The 22856-nt window shown below is 43.2% G+C and overlaps 1 protein-coding gene across 1 annotated transcript in view; it reads left to right on the forward strand.

Moving 5' to 3' along the window:
* The window catches only part of LOC147685121 (unconventional myosin-Ig-like), a 1601091-nt gene that overhangs the window by 1051598 nt on the left and 526637 nt on the right, over positions 1-22856 (forward strand). Inside the window, exon 17 of the mRNA XM_086941006.1 lies at positions 3315-3538. Within this exon, the coding sequence (XP_086797132.1) occupies positions 3315-3538 (224 nt within the window). The remainder of the gene's footprint in view (positions 1-3314; positions 3539-22856) is intronic.

Consider the following 22856-nt stretch of genomic DNA (forward strand, 5'->3'; position numbering starts at 1 on the left):
TCCTATTTAGTTCATAAAACATACTTACTATCCACGATTTGATATTTCCTTATTTTATAAGCATCCAGTTCTATTTATATGGACTAGATGTCCGGACGTTAGTGCTTCCATAAATGTGATTTTTCTGCTAAGTGCCATGCATCTAAATTGCATTTTCTTTAAGGTGATATTTTTTATTTCTCAATGTGGGCTTTTATTCATGACAAATACTATTGTTATTGTCATTTAGATTGTTTTAAACAGCCCGGTTTGAAAAAACGGGCTTCGATTGCGGCCGCCATCTTGGATTGGGCACTCGATCCTTCTTTCTTGGAAAGCCCGGTTTAGAAAGGCTAGCCCCGATCGCGGTCGCCATATTAAATTGGGACCTCGATCCTTACTAATCCCAACAGTTGTTTTAATCTATATTAATATAGGTATTTTCTAGACATTTGCCTACATAATTCTCGTTTGATCATATATATTAATATGTGTTCCTTAAAGGCGATAGTTGATGTCCCGAGTATAATGCGTTTTCTTTATGGTGGGATATTTAATTTCATAATGTGCGCTTTTATTCAGGGACAAACCTATTATAATTATTATTTGCATTTGTCTTACAGAGCCCGGTTTGAAAAAACGAGCTCTGATTGCGGTCGCCATCTTAGATTGGGCACTACTATCTTAGGGAGCCCGGTTTAGATGGGAGAGCTCCGATCGCGTTCTCCATATTAGATTGGGAACTAGATCCTTTGTTAATTCCAAGCAGCTATTTTGTCCTATGGTGATCTGGGTTCCTGATGTCACCCAAGGTCCATTTTTGATTATGGTTATTTGTCTGGGCATTCTAGTAATTATGGGATTGTTATTCAATCCACAGTCGGTTTGGACGTTTTATAATCCATCATACAGTGTTGATTAAATTGCCATTGTGGATAGGTCATTTTTGGCGCATGGCGGGTGTTCTTCCTAATTCCAAGGCAAATGAATATTTGGAATTTGATGATGAACAGTGTCATTGTTTATCAATATTGTTTCTATGCATATCTTTATCCCCAAAGTTCTCTACTGGTTTTTAGTCCCTGTTTTAATTTCTATGGTGCTCTTCTGATTTGGGAAGGGCTGTAGGATAGTTGCCTATTGCATATGTTCTTAATTATTCCATATCTACGGCATCATAACAAGATAATTTTAAACTGACTTTCTTATTTGGGACCTTCTAGTCATTAAGGGGTTGTTCTAGGGGCACATATTAGCTGGATGGTTTTTATTATTCCCTCATCCACTTGGATTAATTGCTTGCAATTTGTAGGCATTTATCCACGGTCGTATATTCAATTTAGTTTAATGACATTATGTTTTGGTTTTCATGACTCCTCATATTGTCGAGGTAGTTATGATTAACTAACCGTTCTTTGCTACTCAGGAGATAGTGCTCCTGTGTATTGCTCTCTGGGGATATGGCTGTTTGTAAATTGGACAATGTTATTCATTTCCCATCAATCCAAATATGGGTATAAACTGGATCTCCATATGTATGATCTTTTTATTCAGATTTAGTTCCCTACAGGTTTATCTCAAAGAATTCTTTCCCAATCCTCTTCCATAAATATAGAGTGAAAACCGGAAATTAACCAGCATATGAGGTAAAAATCAGAACTATAGTTTTTCTGAAAAATGTCCACATAAGTCAGCAGAAATAACTATATGAAAAGTTTTGTTGTTCTAGCATAAACAAAGAAACAGTGTAAAGAGCGGATAGAAACAGGCCCAGACATCAGATCCAGGAAATAAAATACCCTGGGTAAGTCAACCGCCAGGGTGTATATAGAGTCAATAAGATAAATAGTCTGTGATGTTAATTAATGGAACATCCAACATGTATCTAGAGCACAATAACATGATACAAGTCCTAGATACAAATACTTAAGAAAATAAGCATTGCATTGGAGATGCTGGTGAGCAATATGCAATGACCTTTGTATTGCTATGTATGTGGGTTACCAAATATTAGGGAAAACTAAATAGTGATAGTAATCTAAGTGTAACTGATGCAATAAAAGTATGGGACCTAATGAAATGTACTATGATTTTTGTAGATGTGACAAATACAGGGAACGAGTCCTGAAGAAGGTGCAAGAATAAAACAAAGGGCACCGAAACGCCGCGTCGACAGTTTGTTCCTTTACCATTGTTTGACCAAGAAATGAGATGTTTTTAATATGTTGATGTAGATGGTGCTATTATAGCATTTTTAATCTGACAACCTTTTTAATCATTTGAGTGTATATTTTTGCAAAAATTTGAAATGTACTGTTTGTTGGTTCAGATAACGTATCTCATGTTATTATGAATTTTTTAACTTTTACAAAATAAATGAATGATTTTTTACATAAACTTTTGTCCTTGTACATGAGGTTTTTATAGTACGTGTGGGTCCGATATATTGTTTCAGGTGTAAATTTGGTAACCCGTATAACACTGCAAATCCCTTGTTTCCCAATGAGAACGTCCTCTTAAGGGTGTACCTCATTTAAGATTTACTAAATCCAGGAGAAGGAATTCTGTACTTTGTATAATTACTTCCAAATATACAATGATGTACCCTGGAAAATAAAACTCTCAATAAAATAAAAAATAAAAATAAAAAACAGATAGACAGATAGTATTCAACAGGAAGCAGATGTAAATCAAAAAGTGATGATAGTGTATTTGCAGGAAGATCCTGCCTGAAGTATTCCTGCAATAGTAGGTGGATACAGCCAAGCAGCCAGACTTATTTGAATTAGTAGAAACTTCAAGAGAACTGTCCAATTGATGTTAGACAGTCTTTCTCAAAGGTAGGTCAAACAACAGTAACCGTTTGTCTAGCATGTGAATCAGGATGTGAATCAGGTGGTCCAAATTCGCCGGAAGTTCTCCTCTATTTTCATGAATTAGAGTGCTTAGGCGCCTGACCACTCCATTGACACTTCTGGATAACGGGGTGCAAGTATGGCCCCGTTCGTCTAATATACTATTATATATAATAGTAGTGTGAAATTTCTTTTATTGAAAAATAAAATTGACCTCGTTTGTCGACTAGACTCATGCAGTGCAGTATCCAAAAATGGTATGCAGTAACAGAATTCGGTAGAAACTTACTTTTGTAATTACTTTACCTGTATTTCATCTGGGGAAGAAGGGAGTTAGGAGCAAGTGGGGTGATGTTGGTAAAGTTATAACTGATGGGGATATTATGTATTTATTTATACCCTCTAGCCTAAAACCTGTGTCTTATTCCCACTGATTGATACCACCACTTCTCACCTGTTCACTCTGATATCTCTCTTTAGGTGTGGCGTGGTGCAATTGCACGGAAGCGCTACCGCTATCTATGGGCTACCTACACCATCATGAGACATTACAAGCGCTACAAGGTGAAGTTATACCTCCTGGAAGTAGTGCGCCGCTTTCAGCACGTGCGGAGCATGACGGACTATGGGAAAAATGTGGAGTGGCCATGTCCCCCAGCTGTTCTATCAACATTCCAGGAGAACAGCCAGCTCCTCCATAGAAGGTATGTGCAACAGAAAGAGAGAGCGCAAATTGGTTGATTCTGAGAGCGAGCACCGGACTACCAGCAATGTTCTAATTTTTGTCATTTTTTACCTGATGTTACAGTTCCAGAGATTGTTCTCTAAATGCAGGCCCGCAGCTATTCGTTACCCTCTACCATGCTCCTAAATCTATTTACATGTCCTTAGTGTAGTGAAAATCCATCAAATCGAATTTCCTTTCTTTAGCCAACATTTTGGAAATGATCTAGTTATGATGATAGACAGAAAAGTTCAAAAAGATTTACAACATTTGCCAAATGTTTGTTAAGAAAGTTAAGCAGGCACGGTTTTGTTGTATTATGTTAGGTAAGTTTAGGTTACATTATTGTATGTCATGATATATGTACTTTTTAAGAGAATCGCCAACAAATATCTTGTTGGGACCACAAAACGAAAGACCATTAACCAACAGGAATTATTCAAACATGGTGGGTTAGGCTTCAAACAATATGGTTAAAGATCCTTTTTGAAGATCAAAATCTCACACATTCCTTTGATTTTCGAAGGTAAAATGTGGGGTTTCAGCATTATAATAGTAGAGGGTCCTAAATTTGTTAAAGACACTAAAACGATTATTATGCGTTCTCTTTCTTTTACTTTTTGAAAACAGCCAAAGTTAAAATTACATTGATATAACAGAAAAAAGTAAAGTATACTATTCCCAATATTCAGAGAGGCAGCCTACAGACAGAGGCCATCTGAGATGTTGTATACAAAAATGGCGAGGTATATAACACATATTCACTATCTCAAGTCCTCCTTTGTGTGAACATGCAAAAGTCCTTGCAACACTGAAGAAATCAAAACATAGCAAAACACTCCAAGATAACGAATAGCTGGCAACCGTGTTTTATCTTCCATATTATCTAAACTAAGACTACCAGATTGAGGCAATGGTAACTATAAATAAAGAATAGAATTATCACTTGGTATTCTGTGCAAAAGAAATACATTTGATTGAAAATGTACATATCTCAGCATAGTAAGATAAACAATAACATATATTATTTTATTGTGGTTGGATAATACTCATTTTCATATCATTAAATAATAAAATGAAGATTGTCCTTCATTAATACATATTTTATGACAAGAGCAGAAGTTCCTTTTATGCATGTTCAAAGCTTATTAATAACAGATAAAGAGCCACACAAAATAGTTTTTTTTTGTATAGAAGTTCTTAAAAGTTACTACTGATTGCCAATCTGCAACTTGTATATACCCTCCAGTCCAGCCCCAGAGACAAAATGTTTTTGAGGGCATAGAACCTCTACAGGAGTGAGCACTAATGGTAGAAACACAAATTCCCACTAAATGTATAACCCAATTGACCTGCCTAGAAAGAGTTGAAGGAGAAACTGGTAGGTGGGTTTTCTGAAAGAAATCAGTAACTTGGAATGATCAATTGTTAAGGGCATGGCCCTGAGTTTGTATTGTTTTGGACATCTTACAACGTCAAATTTTAGGCATTCCCGAAAACTAGGATATTCTACACTAAAAGAAAGTCTTTATGCTGTTCTAGTAGTAAAGAACAATTCCCTGATGAAGTAAATTGTTTGGTTGTCACATCCAAAGCTCTAACATCAAATACCCTTTTGAAAGAAAAATATTAGGCAAAAAAGTGTAATTAATTTTGCTGACAAAGTTTTAAAGAATGAACTGGATGATCATCCCAAGATTCAAACAATTGAAGAACTACATCAGCATCCCTAAGTCATAGTTAAGTATACTTCCCAAAGAAAAGTGAGAGGTATATTTATCCTTATTCCCTTAATAAAATTCCTGATGACTGGATGCTCTCCTACCAGTTTTCCACTAATAAGATTGTGTTGCAGTGATATAGCAGAGCTGCATGGATTAACTGTTCTGTAACACTTATCTTCAGAAGCTTGAAAAGTCAGGAAATGTGTCATCTATGAGACATCAGCCAACATAAGATCAGCATCAAGCTTCAAATACCATGTGGACCAAGTGCTGCAGGCAGATTTGTAAATGTTCCTAGTACCAGAAGTTCAGGCTTTGTTGATTAATGAGATAGCTTGTGAAGAAAGGTCTGGGACTGAGAAGGTTGTCCTACCATTTTCCACATCATAAATTGTAGATATCTTGACAACACAAGGTGATGGGGATGTCCCCAATAATTAGACAACATGAAATTGTATGATGGAAGCTGGATTGGGATAGACCCTGAAGACAGATATGTGGTGGTCCAGGAGAAATTAGACGGTAGATAATTAACGCTGGGATGTCTATATGCACCTAACGTGGAGCAACCCGCCTTTTTCTCTCTCCTGTCCCACAAACTGGCGTCAGTACTGGTAGGGCCAGTACTTCTTGGTGGAGATTTTAATTGCATAACGAATATTGACCTAGATCGATCTCACCCCCCCCCCCCCCCCCCTTCCGAATGCACCAGCGTGCAAGCTAGCAGTGGCGAGATCTACCTGGCAGCGGACTTGGGGGTTGCTAGACACCAGGAGGGGTCAACATCGCTTGGTCAAGGATTACTCATTTTTCTCTGCCCTCTGCAAATTACATGTCCGCCTTGATGCTTTTGTCTGTTCCCCGGATGTGCACAGAGAGATTTCTCGGAGCGAGTATCTCACTCGAACTATTTCAGACCATAACCCATTGTTGGCCCAACTGGGATGGTCGCGGCTGTGCCCCAGAATCCCCACATGGCGATTGCGCCCGGAGGCGTGTGAGGATCCGGTATTTCGCACTACTATAGCCTCGGCCATTGAGGATTATTTTCAGACCAACGAGGGGTCTGCGGGATCGGTGCCTGTTGCATGGGATGACTGTAAAACGGTTGTGCGAGGCAGGTGTATTCCGGCAGTGGCTGGAACCCGGAAAGCCCTACTGCAAGACATACAAAGAGATGATGAACGCTTGCGAGCTTTAGAGAGGGAGCGCCCTGAGCATCCGGATAAGCAGCACAAATTATTAGAGGTAAAAGAAGAAGTTGCAGCGAATGTAGAACGTTTACGATACTTTGATTATAAAAATTATATCACAAGGGCGCATTCAGAGCGGGATAAATCGGGGGCACTTTTGGCCTGGCTGGCTAATCCAGCTTGTCACGGCTCGGTCATCCTGGAACTGAGAGACCAGAGGGGAGGGGCCCGATATGACCAACAAGGGATTAACAAAGTGTTTTATGACTACTACACGGAGTATACCGTAGCCGAGTGCTTCCATCTGCCCAAGATTTGCGGAATTTCACGGGGTGTCTGAACTTGCCGGAATTGGGGGGCGAGGATGTGAAGTTGCTGGGATGGGCCATCGAGGTGGGAGAGGTGAGGGTAGCCACCAAAAGTATGGCCCGTAATAAAACGCCCGGTTCCGATGGGTTCCCAGTAGAATTTTACCTTACTTATATTGATCTCCTTACCCTCGCCTTGCGGGGTTATATAATGAAGCCAATAAGTTGGGTAGGTTGCCGGCGATCATTATTCCTTTAATTAAAACCAGGCAAACAACCCTGGGATAGAACGGCCTACCGTCCGTTATCTCTGCTCAACTTGGATTACAAAATCCTGAGCAAAATTTTAGCGACTCGTCTGCTGCCCCACTTGACCAAGTTGATACATGCCGATCAGTCTGGGTTTATACCTGCCAGCAACACAGCACTTAATATACGACGGCTTCTGCATATTTTGGAGGCTGATTCCTATGAGGCGGATACTGCAGCAATCTTTGCAGTAGACATCGAAAAAGCTTTCAATAGTTTAGAGTGGGACTACTTGTTTCAAGTAATGCAGCAGATGGGCCTAGGTCCTGACTTTGTGAGGTGGACGGCTTTGCTGTACGCGGATTCCACATCCAGGGTTCGAACAGGGGGAGTGATATCAGAAGCTTGTAAGGTGAGACGAGGCACACGTCAGGGGTGTCCTCTCTCCCCATTATTGTTCGCCTTGGCGATCGAGCCCCTCGCGGCGCATGCTCGATTGGGACGGGCAAACCAGGGCTTAGACGTATATGGTCAGGTCCATCATATAGCACTTTATGCTGATGACCTCTTAATGTTTTGGCAGATACTGATGGGGATCTGAGGGGAGCGAAGTCGTTGCTGTGAGCCCGTAGTGTGGTGGCGGGGCTGAAAGTCAACTGGGCGAAGTCGTGTCTATTCCCGGCGCGAGGAGGCAGAGCTTGCCCTCGGTCCACTGACGAGGTGACCTGGGAGGAGCGGCGGCTTCCCTATTTGGGCACGGTAGATTTACCATGAGCAGGCTGACATTCTGGAGGGGAACGTGGGGAAGGCGATCAGGGGAACCAAAGCAAACTTTGAGTTCTGAAGCACCCTTCCATTATCAGTGGCGGGGCGAGTGGCTCTACTCAAGATGGTGACCTTTGCGGTTGTTATACCTCTTTAGGACCCTCCCGATATGGATACCGGCTGGTTATTTTCGGAGGCTTAAGTCGATGATCACCTCCTTCCGGTGGGGCCCGCGCAGGCGCAGGGTAGCGCTCAATACACTCATGAGGCCCCGGGCGGAGGGGGGGCTGGCAGTCCCAGACTATGAGATGTACTACTTAGCAGCTCAACTTCAATGGCTCACGCAGTGGGTAACGAGGGCAACTAGGGGGGAAGAGGAGTCAGGAGAGCTACCAGGTCAACTGCTGGTGCTGTCCCGCATTGTCTTGCGTCTTCCACTTGGGGATATGCACCTTACTCAGGTGTTTGACACAGCCCGAAAGTGCTGGAACAGGTACCTGCGAAGAGGGAATATATCGACCCCTTATGCGCCAGATATCCCACTAAGGATGTGCCGGGCGCTACTGCACGGAGGAACCTGGCAGAGGCTAGAGTTCTGGGAACAGCAGGGTTTGTCGACAATGGTTGACCTATATGAGGACGGCACCCTCATGCCGTTTGATGTCCTTAGGGACCACTTTGATTAGCCTGAGGGTGACTTTTTATTGCATGCGGCGCTCACAACAGCAGTACGGAAACACTGGAAGTCGGGTATGGCGGAGCCACCTACGTCTATGGGGTGTCAATATGTTGTGGTTGCTGCGGGCACAATCACGGCAGTAACATGCTTATACAGACGTATGACCCTAGAAGCCCTGGTCCCCTTGACTGCTTTAAAAACGAAATGGGAAGCAGATATAGGGAGTGACATACCAGATGAGGCATGGAGTGGAATAGTGGAGAGGGCTTGGAAAAGTATGCGCAATGCACAGTTTCAATTGGTGCATTTTCACATCCTGCATAGGGCATACCTCACACCAGTCCGCGTGCATAAATATTTCCCAACCCAATCAGCGTCCTGCCCTAGATGTACAATGGATGATGCTGATTTCAAACATATGTTGTGGGCTTGCCCGTTGCTTGAACCCTTTTGGCAAGGAGTGGCGGTTTTGCTGAGGGAGATCACCGAAAGAGACCTACAACCCTCCATGGCACATTGCATTCTCCATTGGTTTCCTCACACCTCAAAGAACAAAATTACTAGTAAATTTATAGACCTGGGTTTCCTTCTAGCTAAGAGATCCATAACCTCCCAATGGAAGGCGAGTAAAGGCCACAGCTTAGATTAATGGAAAGCTGAATTTAGTAAACTGCCTGGGTGTGAGGGAGAGGTCCGGCTCAAAATTGCACACAGAACGTGTAACGAACTGGCGTTAGAGAGGGCGAGAGCCTGGGAAAGACTGGTCATGGAACTCACACTCCCGGCTGATGAGGATGGGGAGGGCTCAGTTGATGGTCTTAGGACACGTCCACACTAAGGGGGGAAGGTAGCTGGGGGAGGCTTTTAGCCAGTGGGAGGGGGGATGCTTGCTTAGGCATCTGCCCCAACATCCACGATCCAATTGCACTGACATTGCCTATACAAATTATGTCCAAAATCAGATCCTAATTTTCGGCTGAGCACTTTGCCTACTCGAGGGTCTGTATTCTGCAGAGATGCTGTTGGTATCCGATAGACAGGTCCTAGCATGTTGAATTGAGGTATATTCTACCTGGATTGCCCTGTGTCATTCCCACTGTATTGTGTCAAAGTGGTCGCAGGCACCTAATTTTGATCGAGAGTTAAACTGCTACCCCTTCCTGTAAAGTGAGACGTTTATACTACATGATATGCATTGGTCCAGTTGCTGGAGACGTTCAAAGCTTTAGGCTCCTTCACACTCTGATGGGGACACTCTAAGACACGCCCGGGGGAGGGGGCGGGATGTATTGAAGGAGGAAAGAGGGAGGAACAGTTGGGGAAGGTTACGGTTAGATGGAGGGGGGGGAGGGGTGAGTGCGCGGGGGCTTTGATCCTGCATCCACACTCGGCTTCCACTGTCTCTGATGCCAGCAACTGTACGCCAAAGAGGAAACATTCTGAGTATGGGCATTAAGATTATCAAAATGACTGTTTTGTGGAATGTCGATTCATTTGCTGGAGTGTTATATTATTGTGCTTTCATATCAATAAAAATTGTTTGGTAAAAAAAATGGAAGCTGGATTGGGCAATCTGTTGTCATTAATAGAAGAACAGAAAGTTATCTCGGAATTCCAAAAGGGGTCAGAGTTCCCCAGTATTGGCTCTTTCATAGATTCACATGCTTGAATCATCGTCATCGTTGTAGTGTGAGCTCCACGGTATTCTTATAAAAGGAGTAGATAATACTATCATAGGCTATAAAGCAATGAACAGTGACTGTAATAGTCTATATACTTTCTTTTGTAAAAAAAGAACCAAACTTAAGTAATAGCCAATCAGGCAACATCACCCTGTAGAACACTCCCAATAGAGGCTAAGTTCCTCAGATTTTCTGCTGCATGCCGTGTGACAGGGTCTCCCTGAGCTCTGCTCAGTCTTTTATTCAAAATTACCCAATATCTTCTTGAAAATATTGGATTCTTCAAAGAAATTTCTTTTCAGGTCGTGTGGAACATGCGGTAAGAAGAGGCTGCATGCTGAAGTCCCCCATAAAAACTGTATTTACTTTCCCTACACCCAGCATAAAGTAAAGGACTGCAAAATGTGTAGAACTTTCTATACCAAAAGCCTTAAAGACAGAGAGGGTAGGTTGTTGATTTAGCTGCAGAGACTGAAAAATAAGTCTGCTGTCATCTCTGATGATGAGGGAAGCTCTGCCTCACATTCCTCTCTTGAAAGAATTAAAAGGAGAGAGATGTCTCAAGAATCTCCTGAGGGTTCTAGTAAGAAGACTTCCAAAACATCCCATCATGAAGCAGCAGGTCCCTCACAAAAAGGAAAGCATTCATTTCCTACTGAGGAGAAAAGCCATCTGACCTCTTAGCATGAGAAAACCTCTTCAGAGCCATCTATTAAGATTATAGTTTCTAAAAAACCTGCATCGTCCTCTGGGTCTCAGTCAACGCAAAAATTGCAGACGGGGCATGTTTCCCCTGCATTGTCATCGAAGATCTCGTTGTCAACGGCGGCTCCACCAACGACGCTTTCAGCAATGGCTAAGGTATCATCACCGCCAACAACTTCCTCGTCGACATTGTCTTCACAGTCGACGACTTCCTCGTCGACATCTACATCCTCAGTGACGACTTTTGTTCCGTAGATGACCCCCTCTTCGTCGTCTACGACCACAGCGATGATGACAGTTCCAGCATCATCGACGACGGCAACGATAATTTCATCGTCAGTTCCTATTTTGTCCTCATCTCCGACACAGACATCACTGCCGTTGATGAAGCTGACCAGGCTGTATGCTACTCCTGGCCTCAAGAGACCGTCGACATTACAACTAACACCATTATACACGTCAACAACGTTCTCCTCGACGACACCGGTGGTGAGGCGTTTCTCCAAAATCCTTCATTGGTTTTGCCTTTACCACCTTCAACTTTTTTGTAGGAATCTGATGAAGATGACATGTTTGGCTATGCCTACAGTTCCTCTCAACTACATGTCAAGTATCAGGATGATGATGAAGATGACTATGAGGGTTATTATCAGCAGGACTTTCATACTCCACATGCAAAGATGCATTACATGGAGCCTGTTCGTGACGCATGCTCCACCTTCCTGGGGCATTAGTACAAGAATTGCAAGACATGTTGCAGGATTATCATTCTCATTTTTCTTCATCGACGAGTGTACCTCCACCGCCGCCTCCAACTCCACTGATACCTTTACAACAGCATGATACCTCTGATGATGGAGAGACAGAGGAAGGTGAACCTCAAGGTACAAGGCCAACGGTCAATGAATGGGAAGATTGCGGAATTTCAACACTGGCTTCCCCATCTCTTCAGACAACAGATTCTCTGCCGGAGAAAATGGGCGACTTCCAAGTATTGATGGAAAGGGCAGCTTCTCAATTTCAATTAATAATGGCTGTCAAGCAGTCTGACTGCTTTCTTTATTACTTTAAAGATTTATCTCAGAAGACTTTGAGAGCAATCCTTATTATAGACCATATTTGGGAGGAAGGTGTAATGGTTATGAAAACCTGCTGCAGTAATTGCAGTTCGGCCCAGAATAGATACAAATATATGGCTCCTGATGATGCACCAGCTTGTCTGGTAGGACAACCAAAACCATACTCAGTGATCACACAAGCTGCACAACGGAGGTCAAGGAATCATTCAGCGAAGGAAGGCGCCTTGATAATATTGGCAAAAGGTTTACGACCACCTCAAGTACTACTGTGTGCACAGCTAACGCACTAGTGATATTGGGAAGATACAACCGCCAAATGTGGTCTGATGTCGCTCTATATGTGGACCTACTTCCAAAGGACAAAAGGCTTGAGTCAAGAAAAAATCTTCTTGAAGGAAAAAAGGTCTGCATCAGAGATCATTGATGCTTCTATGGATGTGGCTTCTCTGACCTTTCGTCAGCTCACTGGAGCGGCTGTCCTTAGGCGGCAAGGGTGGTTGAGAACAATAACATTTCACCCTGAGGTGCAGAGCAAAATACTAGATATGCCTTTTGCTGGCGATGCGCTTTTCGGTAAACATATTGATGACACCTTACAGACCATTAAGGCCAAGACTAAAATGGCTAAGGCTTTGGGCATGCTCTAATACAGGAAGACCCCCTTTCATGGAGTACGTGGTAGAGGAACATATTAATTTCACGAGGTTACCAAAAATACCAACCTCAGGTCTACAACTCCTTTCCCCCTTCCTATCAACAACAGACATTTTGTGCACCACCAGAGGCTGCAATCCCCAGACAACCCAGACATAAACAACCGGTGCAGTCCAGGGATCCTGTTAGGAAACAGTGATGAGGGCTTGGCACCTGCTGCTCTCCCCACTGTCATTTCAACCAGAGGACCTCGCATTTCACACTATTTCAGTCAATGACAAAAAATTACCAGAGACAGATGGATTCTGGATATAATAAGATACGGCCATACCCTGAAGTTTGTCGCAGTACCACCTCCTCACCCATCACAAAAATCTTTATCATCTCATCTTCAATTACTAAAGAAAGAAGCATTTGTCATCCTACCAAAGGAGCAATAGAATCTGTACCACGCTCTCAAAGAGAAATGAGATTCTACTCCGTATTATTCTTGGAAAGAAGAAATTGGGGGAAAAGACGACTCATTTTGGCCATCAGAAAGCTCAACAAATACCTGCAGGAAAAATCCTTCCATATGGTAACATTCGAGGAGATAGTACAACTTCTGAACAATTCTGATTTTCTGGCCAGCCTCGATTTACAGGATGAGTATTTCTATAGTCCTATCCATCCCAAACGTCAAAGGTTTCTCCGTTTCACTGTAAGTAAGTGGCAAATAAAGTCTCTCTCATCAAGATGCACATCAACTTCCTGGAATTGAGGGCAATTTTCATGGCTCTTCAGTCGTTTCTCTCAAGAATACAAGTATCTTCCGTCCTCATTCGTACAGACAATACCAGCTGCATGCACTATCTCAACAAGCAAGGAGGAACAAGGTCTCTGGTTCTATCTTTGGAAGTTCAAAAGATCTGGGAGTGGGCGTTACTGCATCACATAATACTCAAGCCAGAACATCTTCCAGGAGTGAGAAACAACCTAGCAGACACCTTGAACAAAATAGGACACACTTGTCATGATTAGAAGCTTGATCTGTTAATTCTCGACTCCATCTTCCGGAAATGGGGAACACCCAACTTAGACCTCATCTCATTGCATTTCAAGAGTACCAGAAATGCTGGTTCTTCGCCAGCAGGATACCTGAGAAAGGGTAAAGGGGGAATGCGTTTTTGATAAGATGGTCAGGAATCTTTGCTTACGCTTTTCCCCCATGCCCGCTCATCTCCAGAGTTCTAATGAAAATGAAAAGGGAACCATGCGGGCAGATCCTCATTACTACACATTGGCCCCACCAGCATTGGTTCATGGAGCTACTCCAACTGTTGGAGTCCAAGCCATATCACCTGCCAGTAATAACAACTTTATTGACCATGAGCAAAGAACAAGTTATGCACCCACACCCAACTTCTCTTCAAGTTGCATGCCTGGCATCTGAATTCAATGAATTCAAAAATTTAGACATTCCCCAGGACTGTGGGGATGTGTTATCTGGGGCTTGAGCTGAATCATCCACTAAAACGTACAGATCAAAATGGAAACTTTTTTGCTCTTGGTGCCTTAGGAACTATATCCACCCTTTTCTCTCACCTCCGGAACAACTCTTGTCTTATCTACTCTCTTTGGCAAAGTCAGGACAGGTGTATGCATCAGTGAGGGTCCACCTCGCAGCTATCTTCCGCCTACAGGCATACTTCTGATGCTTCTTCCCTTTGTTCTTCTCGCATCATCAAACAAATCATGAAAGGGTTATACATGACTTTTCCACCCATTCGGCCTCCTCCGCCAGAATGGCGTCTCAATGTGGACCTATCTCAACTAATGAAACCACAGTTTGTACCAAGTAACAAAATTGAGCTCAAGTTTCTCACTTATTTATTTATTTAAGCAGCTTATAGAGCGCACGGCTACCCCCGACAGGGGTGTCCCGGCGCTAAAGACGGAAGACTCAGTAAAGGAAAGGAAAATCCAGAGACTAAATTCAAGCCATGGAGAACAGCCAAGTTTTTAATTTACTGCGAAAAAGGGATTCAGAGGGGCTGAACCTCAGGTCAAGAGGGAGGCTGTTCCAGAGTTTGGCAGTCATTACGCCAAACGCTCTACCGCCCATTCTGGAACGTCGGAAGCGTGACACAATCAGAAGACGTAGACTATTAGATCTCAAGGATCTGACTTATTGAGACACTACCAGTCGCTTTTTCAAGTATCCTGGTCCAAGGCCATTAAGAGCACGAAAAGCAAGAGTCAGAATCTTGAATTGGATGCGACATGCAATGGGAAGCCAATGTAGCTTCTTGCAGTAGACAGCAACCGACTGCCGATAAGGGATATTGCCAATCAGTCTCGCCGCCGCATTCTGCACAATATGCAGACGTTCGATCTGGTACCGAGGGGCAACGGCATAGAGGCTATTGGCATAATCCAAATGTGATGTGATGAGGGCCTGAATAATGGTTCTGCGGGCATCAAGAGGGAGGTATGGGAAGATCTTTTTGATCATACGTAGTTTCGCAAAACAGGCTGATGTGACCTTGTTAATTTGGGCTTTAAAAGAGAGGGCATTATCGACTGGAAGCCTAGGTTGCGTACTGATTGGACAGGAGTGGGCGGGGGGTTAAGCACCGTAGGCCACCACAGGCTAGGAGACAGCGGAGTTTTCTGGTTAAAAAATAAGACCTCTGTCTTATCGGTGTTAAGCCGAAGATGATTGGTGGTCATCCAGGAGCATATATTGTCCAGGCAATGGCGAAAGCTGGCAAAGCTGGAGTCAGAGTGATCTCTAAAAGAGAACACAAGCTGAGTATCATCAGCATAGGAGATCACTCTGACCCCCCAGGACTCCACCACTTTAGCCAAAGGTGCAAGGTAAACATTAAAAAATAGAGGGCTCAGGGCAGAGCCCTGAGGGACACCACAAAGAAGGGGTTTACCCTCTGATTTAAAAGGTTTAAGAAACACCTTCTGAGATCTTCCTATAAGGAAGGACTCAATCCAAGATAGTACAATGCCACCTATTCCAGCTTGCCTCAGACGATCCAATAGAATCTTATGTGAGACCGTGTCAAAAGCGGCGGATAGGTCGAGGAGGACCAACATGGCCTCCCCGCCCCTATCCACACACTCACGGATCGTCTCAGATACTTCCAAGAGAGCAGTCTCCGTGCTGAAACCCGTTCTAAATCCGGATTGAGAGTCGTGTAATAATAGGTTGCCACTTGGAAAGTGGCATTGCTTCTCGCGCTTACCTCTGCAAGGAGAGTAAGTCAAATCCATGCTTACACTATACGAGAACCCTATCTCTCTTTTACAGAGGACTACGTTTTACTGCGAACAAATCCTAAATTCATTCTCAAGGTTCTAACTCAGTTTCACCTTAATTTACCTGTTGTCCTCTGCACATTTTTTCCGATTCCTTCCTCTCCAGCAGAGAAATCTCTTCACTCCTTAGATGACAAACAATGCCCCAAGTTTTATTTGCAAAGGACTACGCAAAACGGATCAATTGCTCGTCTCATATGCGCCTCAGAGACTTGGTGCTGTCACAAAGAGAACTATTGCAAGATGGATTGCTACAACTATCCAACTTTGTAATACTAAGGAGGGTAAACCGCTCACGATCAAGGCCAAAACACATTCTACAAGTGCTGTATCCTCTTCTGCTGCTCTTTTTGCTGGCGTCCCATTGTACAAGATTTGCTGTGCGGCTACGTGGAAGAGTGCACATACTTTCACGACGCATTATTGTTGAGAATCTCGCCGGGAGGTTTATTTTCCGCGATCGCCAACTCGATGTTGCTGATTGCGAATGAGGAAAAAGACTCGCCGAGGTGTCATTTTGCTCGCTCGCGGTCGCCAACTTGACATTGAGGACCGCAAGCAAGCAAAAAATGACTGCTACACGTGTTCGCACTGTGCTACGTGCAATTTGCGTTTTGCGTAGTACCGCAAACTTTGCAAACTACGCAAGCGTAGCGTAGTTGTCCGCCCAGGGTTAGTGCTATTGGCTATTACTTAAGTTTAGTTCTTTTTTACAAAAGACGGTAGATAGGCTATTGCAGGGACTATTCTTTGCATTATAGCCTATAATAGTATTATCTACTGCTTTTATTAGGATACCATGGGACTACCACTACGACAGGGGGGATGATTCGAGCATGTGAATCTATGAAAGATACCAGTACTGGAGAACTGTAGTTACAGGTAAGTGACTCTTTTTCTTCCTTGTTGTCTTATTAATTTCAAGAGGATTCTGGAGATCATGAGAAGAACAAAGAGAAAAACCAGACGACCAAGGATGGAGGAAAATATCCAATGTTAGGGATTTTGGATCTATTCTCCATCTAAAGAAGAGAGGAAACTGGGCATTGGGGTGAGTGGTAAAAAGGTACAGGGAGAATGGACCCCAGAAGTACACTTGGGGGCATTGGAAACTGGAGGATGAAGTTTTTAGACACTATAATATGAAAGATGGCGAGACAGCCAGTCTGTCGCCACATTAGTTAAACCAGGATTGTATTCTAATTTTACTGAGACTTGGTGCAGGAGACAATCCTCTCACAATTATTTCATGAGTTCCCCTAATGCTGTTGATTTGGTGCCTCCAAAATGGTTTATGTAGTGCACTGTAGTAAGACTGTCCATCCTTAGAAATGTAGAAGATTTGGCTCTGTCTTTTGTGAAGGTCTGATTTGAAAAGAACCTGGCAAGAAGCTCTTAACAATTGCTGTGCAGGAAGGAACCCTTCAGAGACCAAGGGCTGCCATTTGAGAATTAGGCACATCGAGCTCCCCAGTTGAATAAACTTGTGTCTAAGTCTAATAGCAGATCTGGAATGGATTTGAAGATAGTTCTTATATTCCAGCCCTCGATGTTATTCAGCTGCAATGTTTCTGAATCTAATGGAACCGGATCAGAATAAGAAAGAACTGTTTTAAATGTCTGATTTTCAGCCTCCGAAAAGCTCGATACTGAACAGGACCCAGGAATATTACTTGGATATGAGAATCCTGGAGACCTGCAGTTATCTGTAACTGTCTTATGTTATGTGAGATAGGACATTAACTGGGAATTTCTTACATATTTTAGTGATTTTGGTTAGAGGGAGATGTGAAATTCATCTGGAATCCCAAGAACTCTAGATATTGAGTCAATATTAGGAGAAACTTCTCCTGATCGATCACAAAACCTAGATTTGCTAGCAAAGAAATAGAATATTGTATTTGGTATAATAGAATTGAATTGTAAAAATGATCTTGCCAGTAGAACTGAAGTTAATGTCTCAAGGGGAAAATAGGAACAGTTAATGAAGCATCTTTTCTGTTCAAACAAATCATCCAGTAATTTGGTTGAAGGCAATCTTTTGAATGGGGAATGGTCTCCATTTAGCAATGTTGATAAAACGCAAAGGAATTTGACTATCTTAAATTTATGACTGGTGTAGGTTTTGTTTTTGTTTTGTTTTTGAATATGTTGCTCATGAAGCTTTTAGGTTGAAGGGTTGGCGGTTCTGTGGAGCCTTTGCTTTAGAGAACCTGTACCTCCTGGTCTACCAGAAGGGAATCTTGGTGTGACAGATGGAATGTCTTTGGGAAAGAAAGTTCGATCAGATTTGAATATAGTTCTATTTGGCATCCTTGAACAGTTTGAATTCTCCAAGGGTCCCCTGAAATATAATTCTTCTTTCTTAGAAAAATTGGTATTTGGCCTCCTCAGACCCTAGGATTGAGTAGAACACTTACCGTTATTTGCAGCAGCTATATTTTGTCTCCTGACAATTGATTTCTGAAACTACTGTGTCTCTGGAGAACGGTTGTTTTTCCTGTTATTGTAGGAGTTGGAGTGGAAGAATTGGTACTGATTATCTTACATGAAACAACCTGAATTATGACCCCTACCTCTGCCAGTCCTGGAAAAAAACTGTGGGAACCGTATACTGTCTTGAGTGGTATCTGAGCCTTTTCAATTAAAGTGAATGTAATGACAACATATTTGGATATTTCTTTCATGAAATTGTCGCCAGAAAGAAAACCGTTCTCTTCCCAATCCACTTCAGAAGCAACCAATTTCATAAGCTTGGTATAAATTTTTAATAAGACACCTTTTCATCTCCCATACAAAATAGCTGTATTTACATTCCCCATGGTGTCTTTGTATACAATTTGAGAGTTCAATTTGAGCAATAGGAATTTTTGTTTCAACAATTTGTTCTGCCAGTTCAAATATGTTAATAGCTAGACTCATGTCATCCAATAGCCTGTTTTGGAAAGAAAGCCAAGCTCCTTCTATACACTTTTTAGGATCCTTGCCAAATTTAGTAAAAATGTAACTAACATAGGATGCAGTGTTGGAGGCCGTAGGACATGACTTACAATGGTAGGATGGGGACATTCAGCTTTTAGCTTGTTTTGAATGGTTCAGAAAAAGCAGAATGAATGTGGGTTCAGAATTACTCAGCTACGTGTTCTACTTAGCCTAAGAAGATGATATAGGGTGGAAAATAAGGTGAAAATCAAAGTGCTTCATCCAGAGGAGCCAAACATTTTGAAACATGAGTGTGGGATATTTGTTCGTTTTCATCCATATAAGCCCTTCTGGGACATGTTTTATGTGGCCCAAACCAGTTCATAGAGATGCCTTGATCTGTGTCTGAGTCTGAATCTGGAACATATAATCTATACAACACAATCCGTATCTGAAATAGTCTTATTGTCGAGCAGGGTTGAGCTGAGTCTCTTTGAAGTGTTTGTTTCTTCATCAAGGCTGCTGGGTCTGGTGGTTTCTAGCAAACCTGTATCTGAGGAAGCAATTACACTTCCAGTCAATAAGTGGTCAGAGGATTCCTCTAGAGCAGGTATTCTGTAGGAAAATGAATTGGAGGAATGCTTCATTTTGGAAATGTGTTTGAGAGTTGGAGCAGGCTGAGAAAGGGTACGAGGGCCAAGAAGTTATAACTTAAGCCTTGCATGTAAGGTTTGCGTCAATCATTGCAAGGCAAAGCTACTTTTTGCATGATCACCCCCAACGTTTTGGCCAAATGCTGCTGGTTTTGTGACTATGTGAGTGTACTGAGCCCTGCCAAACATGCCTTAATGATATGACCCTTCAAACGTGTATGTCTGATTAGCTCACCCACAATTGGTAAGTTAACTTACTTGTAAGTCTCTGGTATATGGTGAAGGAAGTGACCCAATTAGGGTCACTCAGGTCACTCGCGACCACCTCTTGGCCTTCCATACAAATGAAGAGTTGGTCAGGCAGTAGAGAATACAAACCAAAGTTATTTATTAGTCACACACTCGAGTGAAGTCCAGTCTGACCAGCCTCCTTAGAATGCTGTAGAGGGACTGACTCCCGTCAACATGGTAATACAAAATATACATTTCCAACACCCATAAAGACCCGCCCAAACTGGAATTTTCCACTCTGGGCGCTGATGAACAAAGGAGGTTCAGAAGGACGAGCTACCATCCTGAGACCGGGTATATGGTATCTTAGTTTCAAGGTTACTCTGCCTGTGCCCGTCTCTATGAGAGTGGGAGCGGGCCTACCTACTGAATAAGGCATGCAGAGACAGAACGATCTATTCATTAGTGCAGCGAAGCTCAATCTTGAATGACAAAGAGAAACAATTGAGCCTGCTTTCTGCTGAGGCAGACAGTGTGGGACAGAAGCTTACTTTCGATCATAGTACAAAATGGCGGCTGGATACAAAATGGTGCAGCAAATGCTAACTTAACTCACACAATGCTAGAAGGAGTTGGCTAGACGCATTCTCAGTTCCAACAGACCCTCCTTTTAGCATTTGCTAACAATTTTGTCTAGTGCTAGGAAGCCAGTAACTACTTGCATATTAAGAAAACCATTTTTATTTGTTAATACACACACTATCAATATTCAAAAATACCTTAATCAATAGACATTAAGTCGTGGATAGACTGCGTCATCATTGCCTAAGACTTAGCATCATATATTGGGGCCGTTGGTGTGGGTGTCAACTTTCCAACACAGTAAGCACAGCAAGCAGGAAGGCAATGTACGCATAGGCAACATGTGAAAATGGTGCCTGCCAATATTATCAGGAAGATAAGAATCTTCCACCCCCAGGATGTTATTAAACCCGGAACCAACCAGAAACCACGTACCATTCTCTTGGTGGATGTCAGATGCGAGCCTATGCAACTTCTGTATAGCATTGTATACATTAGGGGCGTGGTCCGATATGTACACACAACAAATGCTACCAATGATGCGACAGGCCCCTCCCTGATCAGCAAGGATAACATCTAACACCATCCTGTTCTGAAGAGCAACAAGCTTCGTAGCCTGAAGGTCAGCTGTAATATTTGTCAAAATCCCTGCTGTTGTATTAATGACCCCTTCCACAACTCTGGTGAGCCGATGAATGTTAAGGCTATTGGACACAGGCCCCCAAAAGGGTAAAATACCCTTCATAGCATTTGTAAACTGCTGCAGAGTTGTGTCAGTCTGGTCTATGTCTTCTGTGTTAATAACCCTTCTAATTCGGAACAGATGGGCACTCCTAAGCTGCAATTGATGGTCCTTATGATAGTTGGACTGTGCTATGTACACTGGGGGAAGGAGGAAAGAGAAATAACAGACACCTGATCATCCCCTAGAAAGCCAAACATATGCTTGAGACCCACAAACAAAGTAGATATTATGTAGCGGGAGCAAAGGCGGGCTATTACTCGTGCTCAATGTGCATGTATAGTTGCAAATACTCTAACCCACTTTCACCGTCCCAAACCCACGAACACAAAACCCAGTTGTTGTGTTGACTACTAGCACCGGTATTGCCTCATCCTGAGTAATATTGCGCATCTGGAATGAGCTAAAGTATTCAGTGGCATTAAATCCCTGAAAATCCAATATTTAACTTTTGAAGCCATGCTACATTTTTTTCTCTTTCATGTACATTCATGCAGTCTGTTTTTTGTTTTTTTTAATTTGTTTATTGAGGTTTTACAATTCAAATATCTCAACACATTCGTAATACATAGATTTACATGTGTATTTGGGTGTGGAACAGTCATATACAAACGCACATTTGTTATCGCTATTTTTTTATTTTTTAAAAAGACCTTTATTGATAGCAAAGCCATTGACATCACCAAGTGTAACACATAAGCACAGTGTACCTCCTCATACATTATGATAATCACATGAGCAGCAAAGTACTAGTCCGTACACAGCCTTGTTGCCGGCATCCCGGGGGCCCGGCGGCGTGGTAATGCATCGTTTGTATAACAATGCCAAGAGAAGTGTTATGTCGCAAGCTGCGTGTTGGTACGGTGTGGCAACTGGCAATCTACTACTGCAATCGCGGTCAACAGGTCTAGTACCAAGATAAGGTCAAGAAAACAACCCCAACTAAACTCCCACCCCACCCTCTAGAGTGTGTCTGTGTGTCTGCCAACCCAGCCCCATCCATCCTGTCCCCATGTGTACCTATTCTGTGTCCCGTGTCTGCCCCCCGCAGGGAATGGTCCTCTCCCGGCAGCCCCCAGTCTCATCTCAGCGCAGAATCCTCACAGCAGCCCCCACTCAACTCGGAGCACTCCCAACTCTCCCCCCTTCTGTATAGCAATGAACACAGTCAGAACCTTACTCCCCCACCCTATCCTGTAGTTCAACCGCCTCGGATGTGTCAGAGTCTTCTTCCTCCCCCTTCTGTAGGTGCTCTTTATAAAGATCCCAGAAATTCTTGGGCCTACTCCTGGGCGGTAACAGGTCGCTGTATAGTTCTGTCTGGGTGCAGCAATACTGTAGGTCTCGCATCCATCTCGTTTTGGTTGGCAGGGGCCCTCGCATCCAGCAAGCCGCCACCACCCTCCTGGCCAACAGCAGTGCCATGTCCACCAGACGACGCAGAGAAGGGGCCAGTCGCTTAGAATAACCAATGAGCGCCAGCGCCGGAGTGCGGGGTAGAGGCTCCCCCAGAATTTGGTCTAGTTCGGCAAATACCTCCCCCCAGAATGCCTGCACCCCAGGACATAGCCATGCCAAATGGAAAAAAATCTGCCACCATTGTTCGGCAGCGCTCGCATTCAGCTGTGGGGCGAAGGCCATAGCGGTGCAATCGCTCAGGGGTATAGTACACCCGCTGTAGGTATTTGAAATGCACCAACCGGTGCCTGCCATTCAAGGAAATCTTACGCGTGCTGGAGCAGCAGTATCGCCACATAACATCATCTATGGGGGATTGAAAATCAACCTGCCAGGCCTCCCTGGCCTTAGAAGGCTGTA

This window comes from Lissotriton vulgaris, chromosome 10 (genome assembly GCF_964263255.1).
Source record: "Lissotriton vulgaris chromosome 10, aLisVul1.2, whole genome shotgun sequence".
Taxonomy (NCBI): domain Eukaryota; kingdom Metazoa; phylum Chordata; class Amphibia; order Caudata; family Salamandridae; genus Lissotriton; species Lissotriton vulgaris.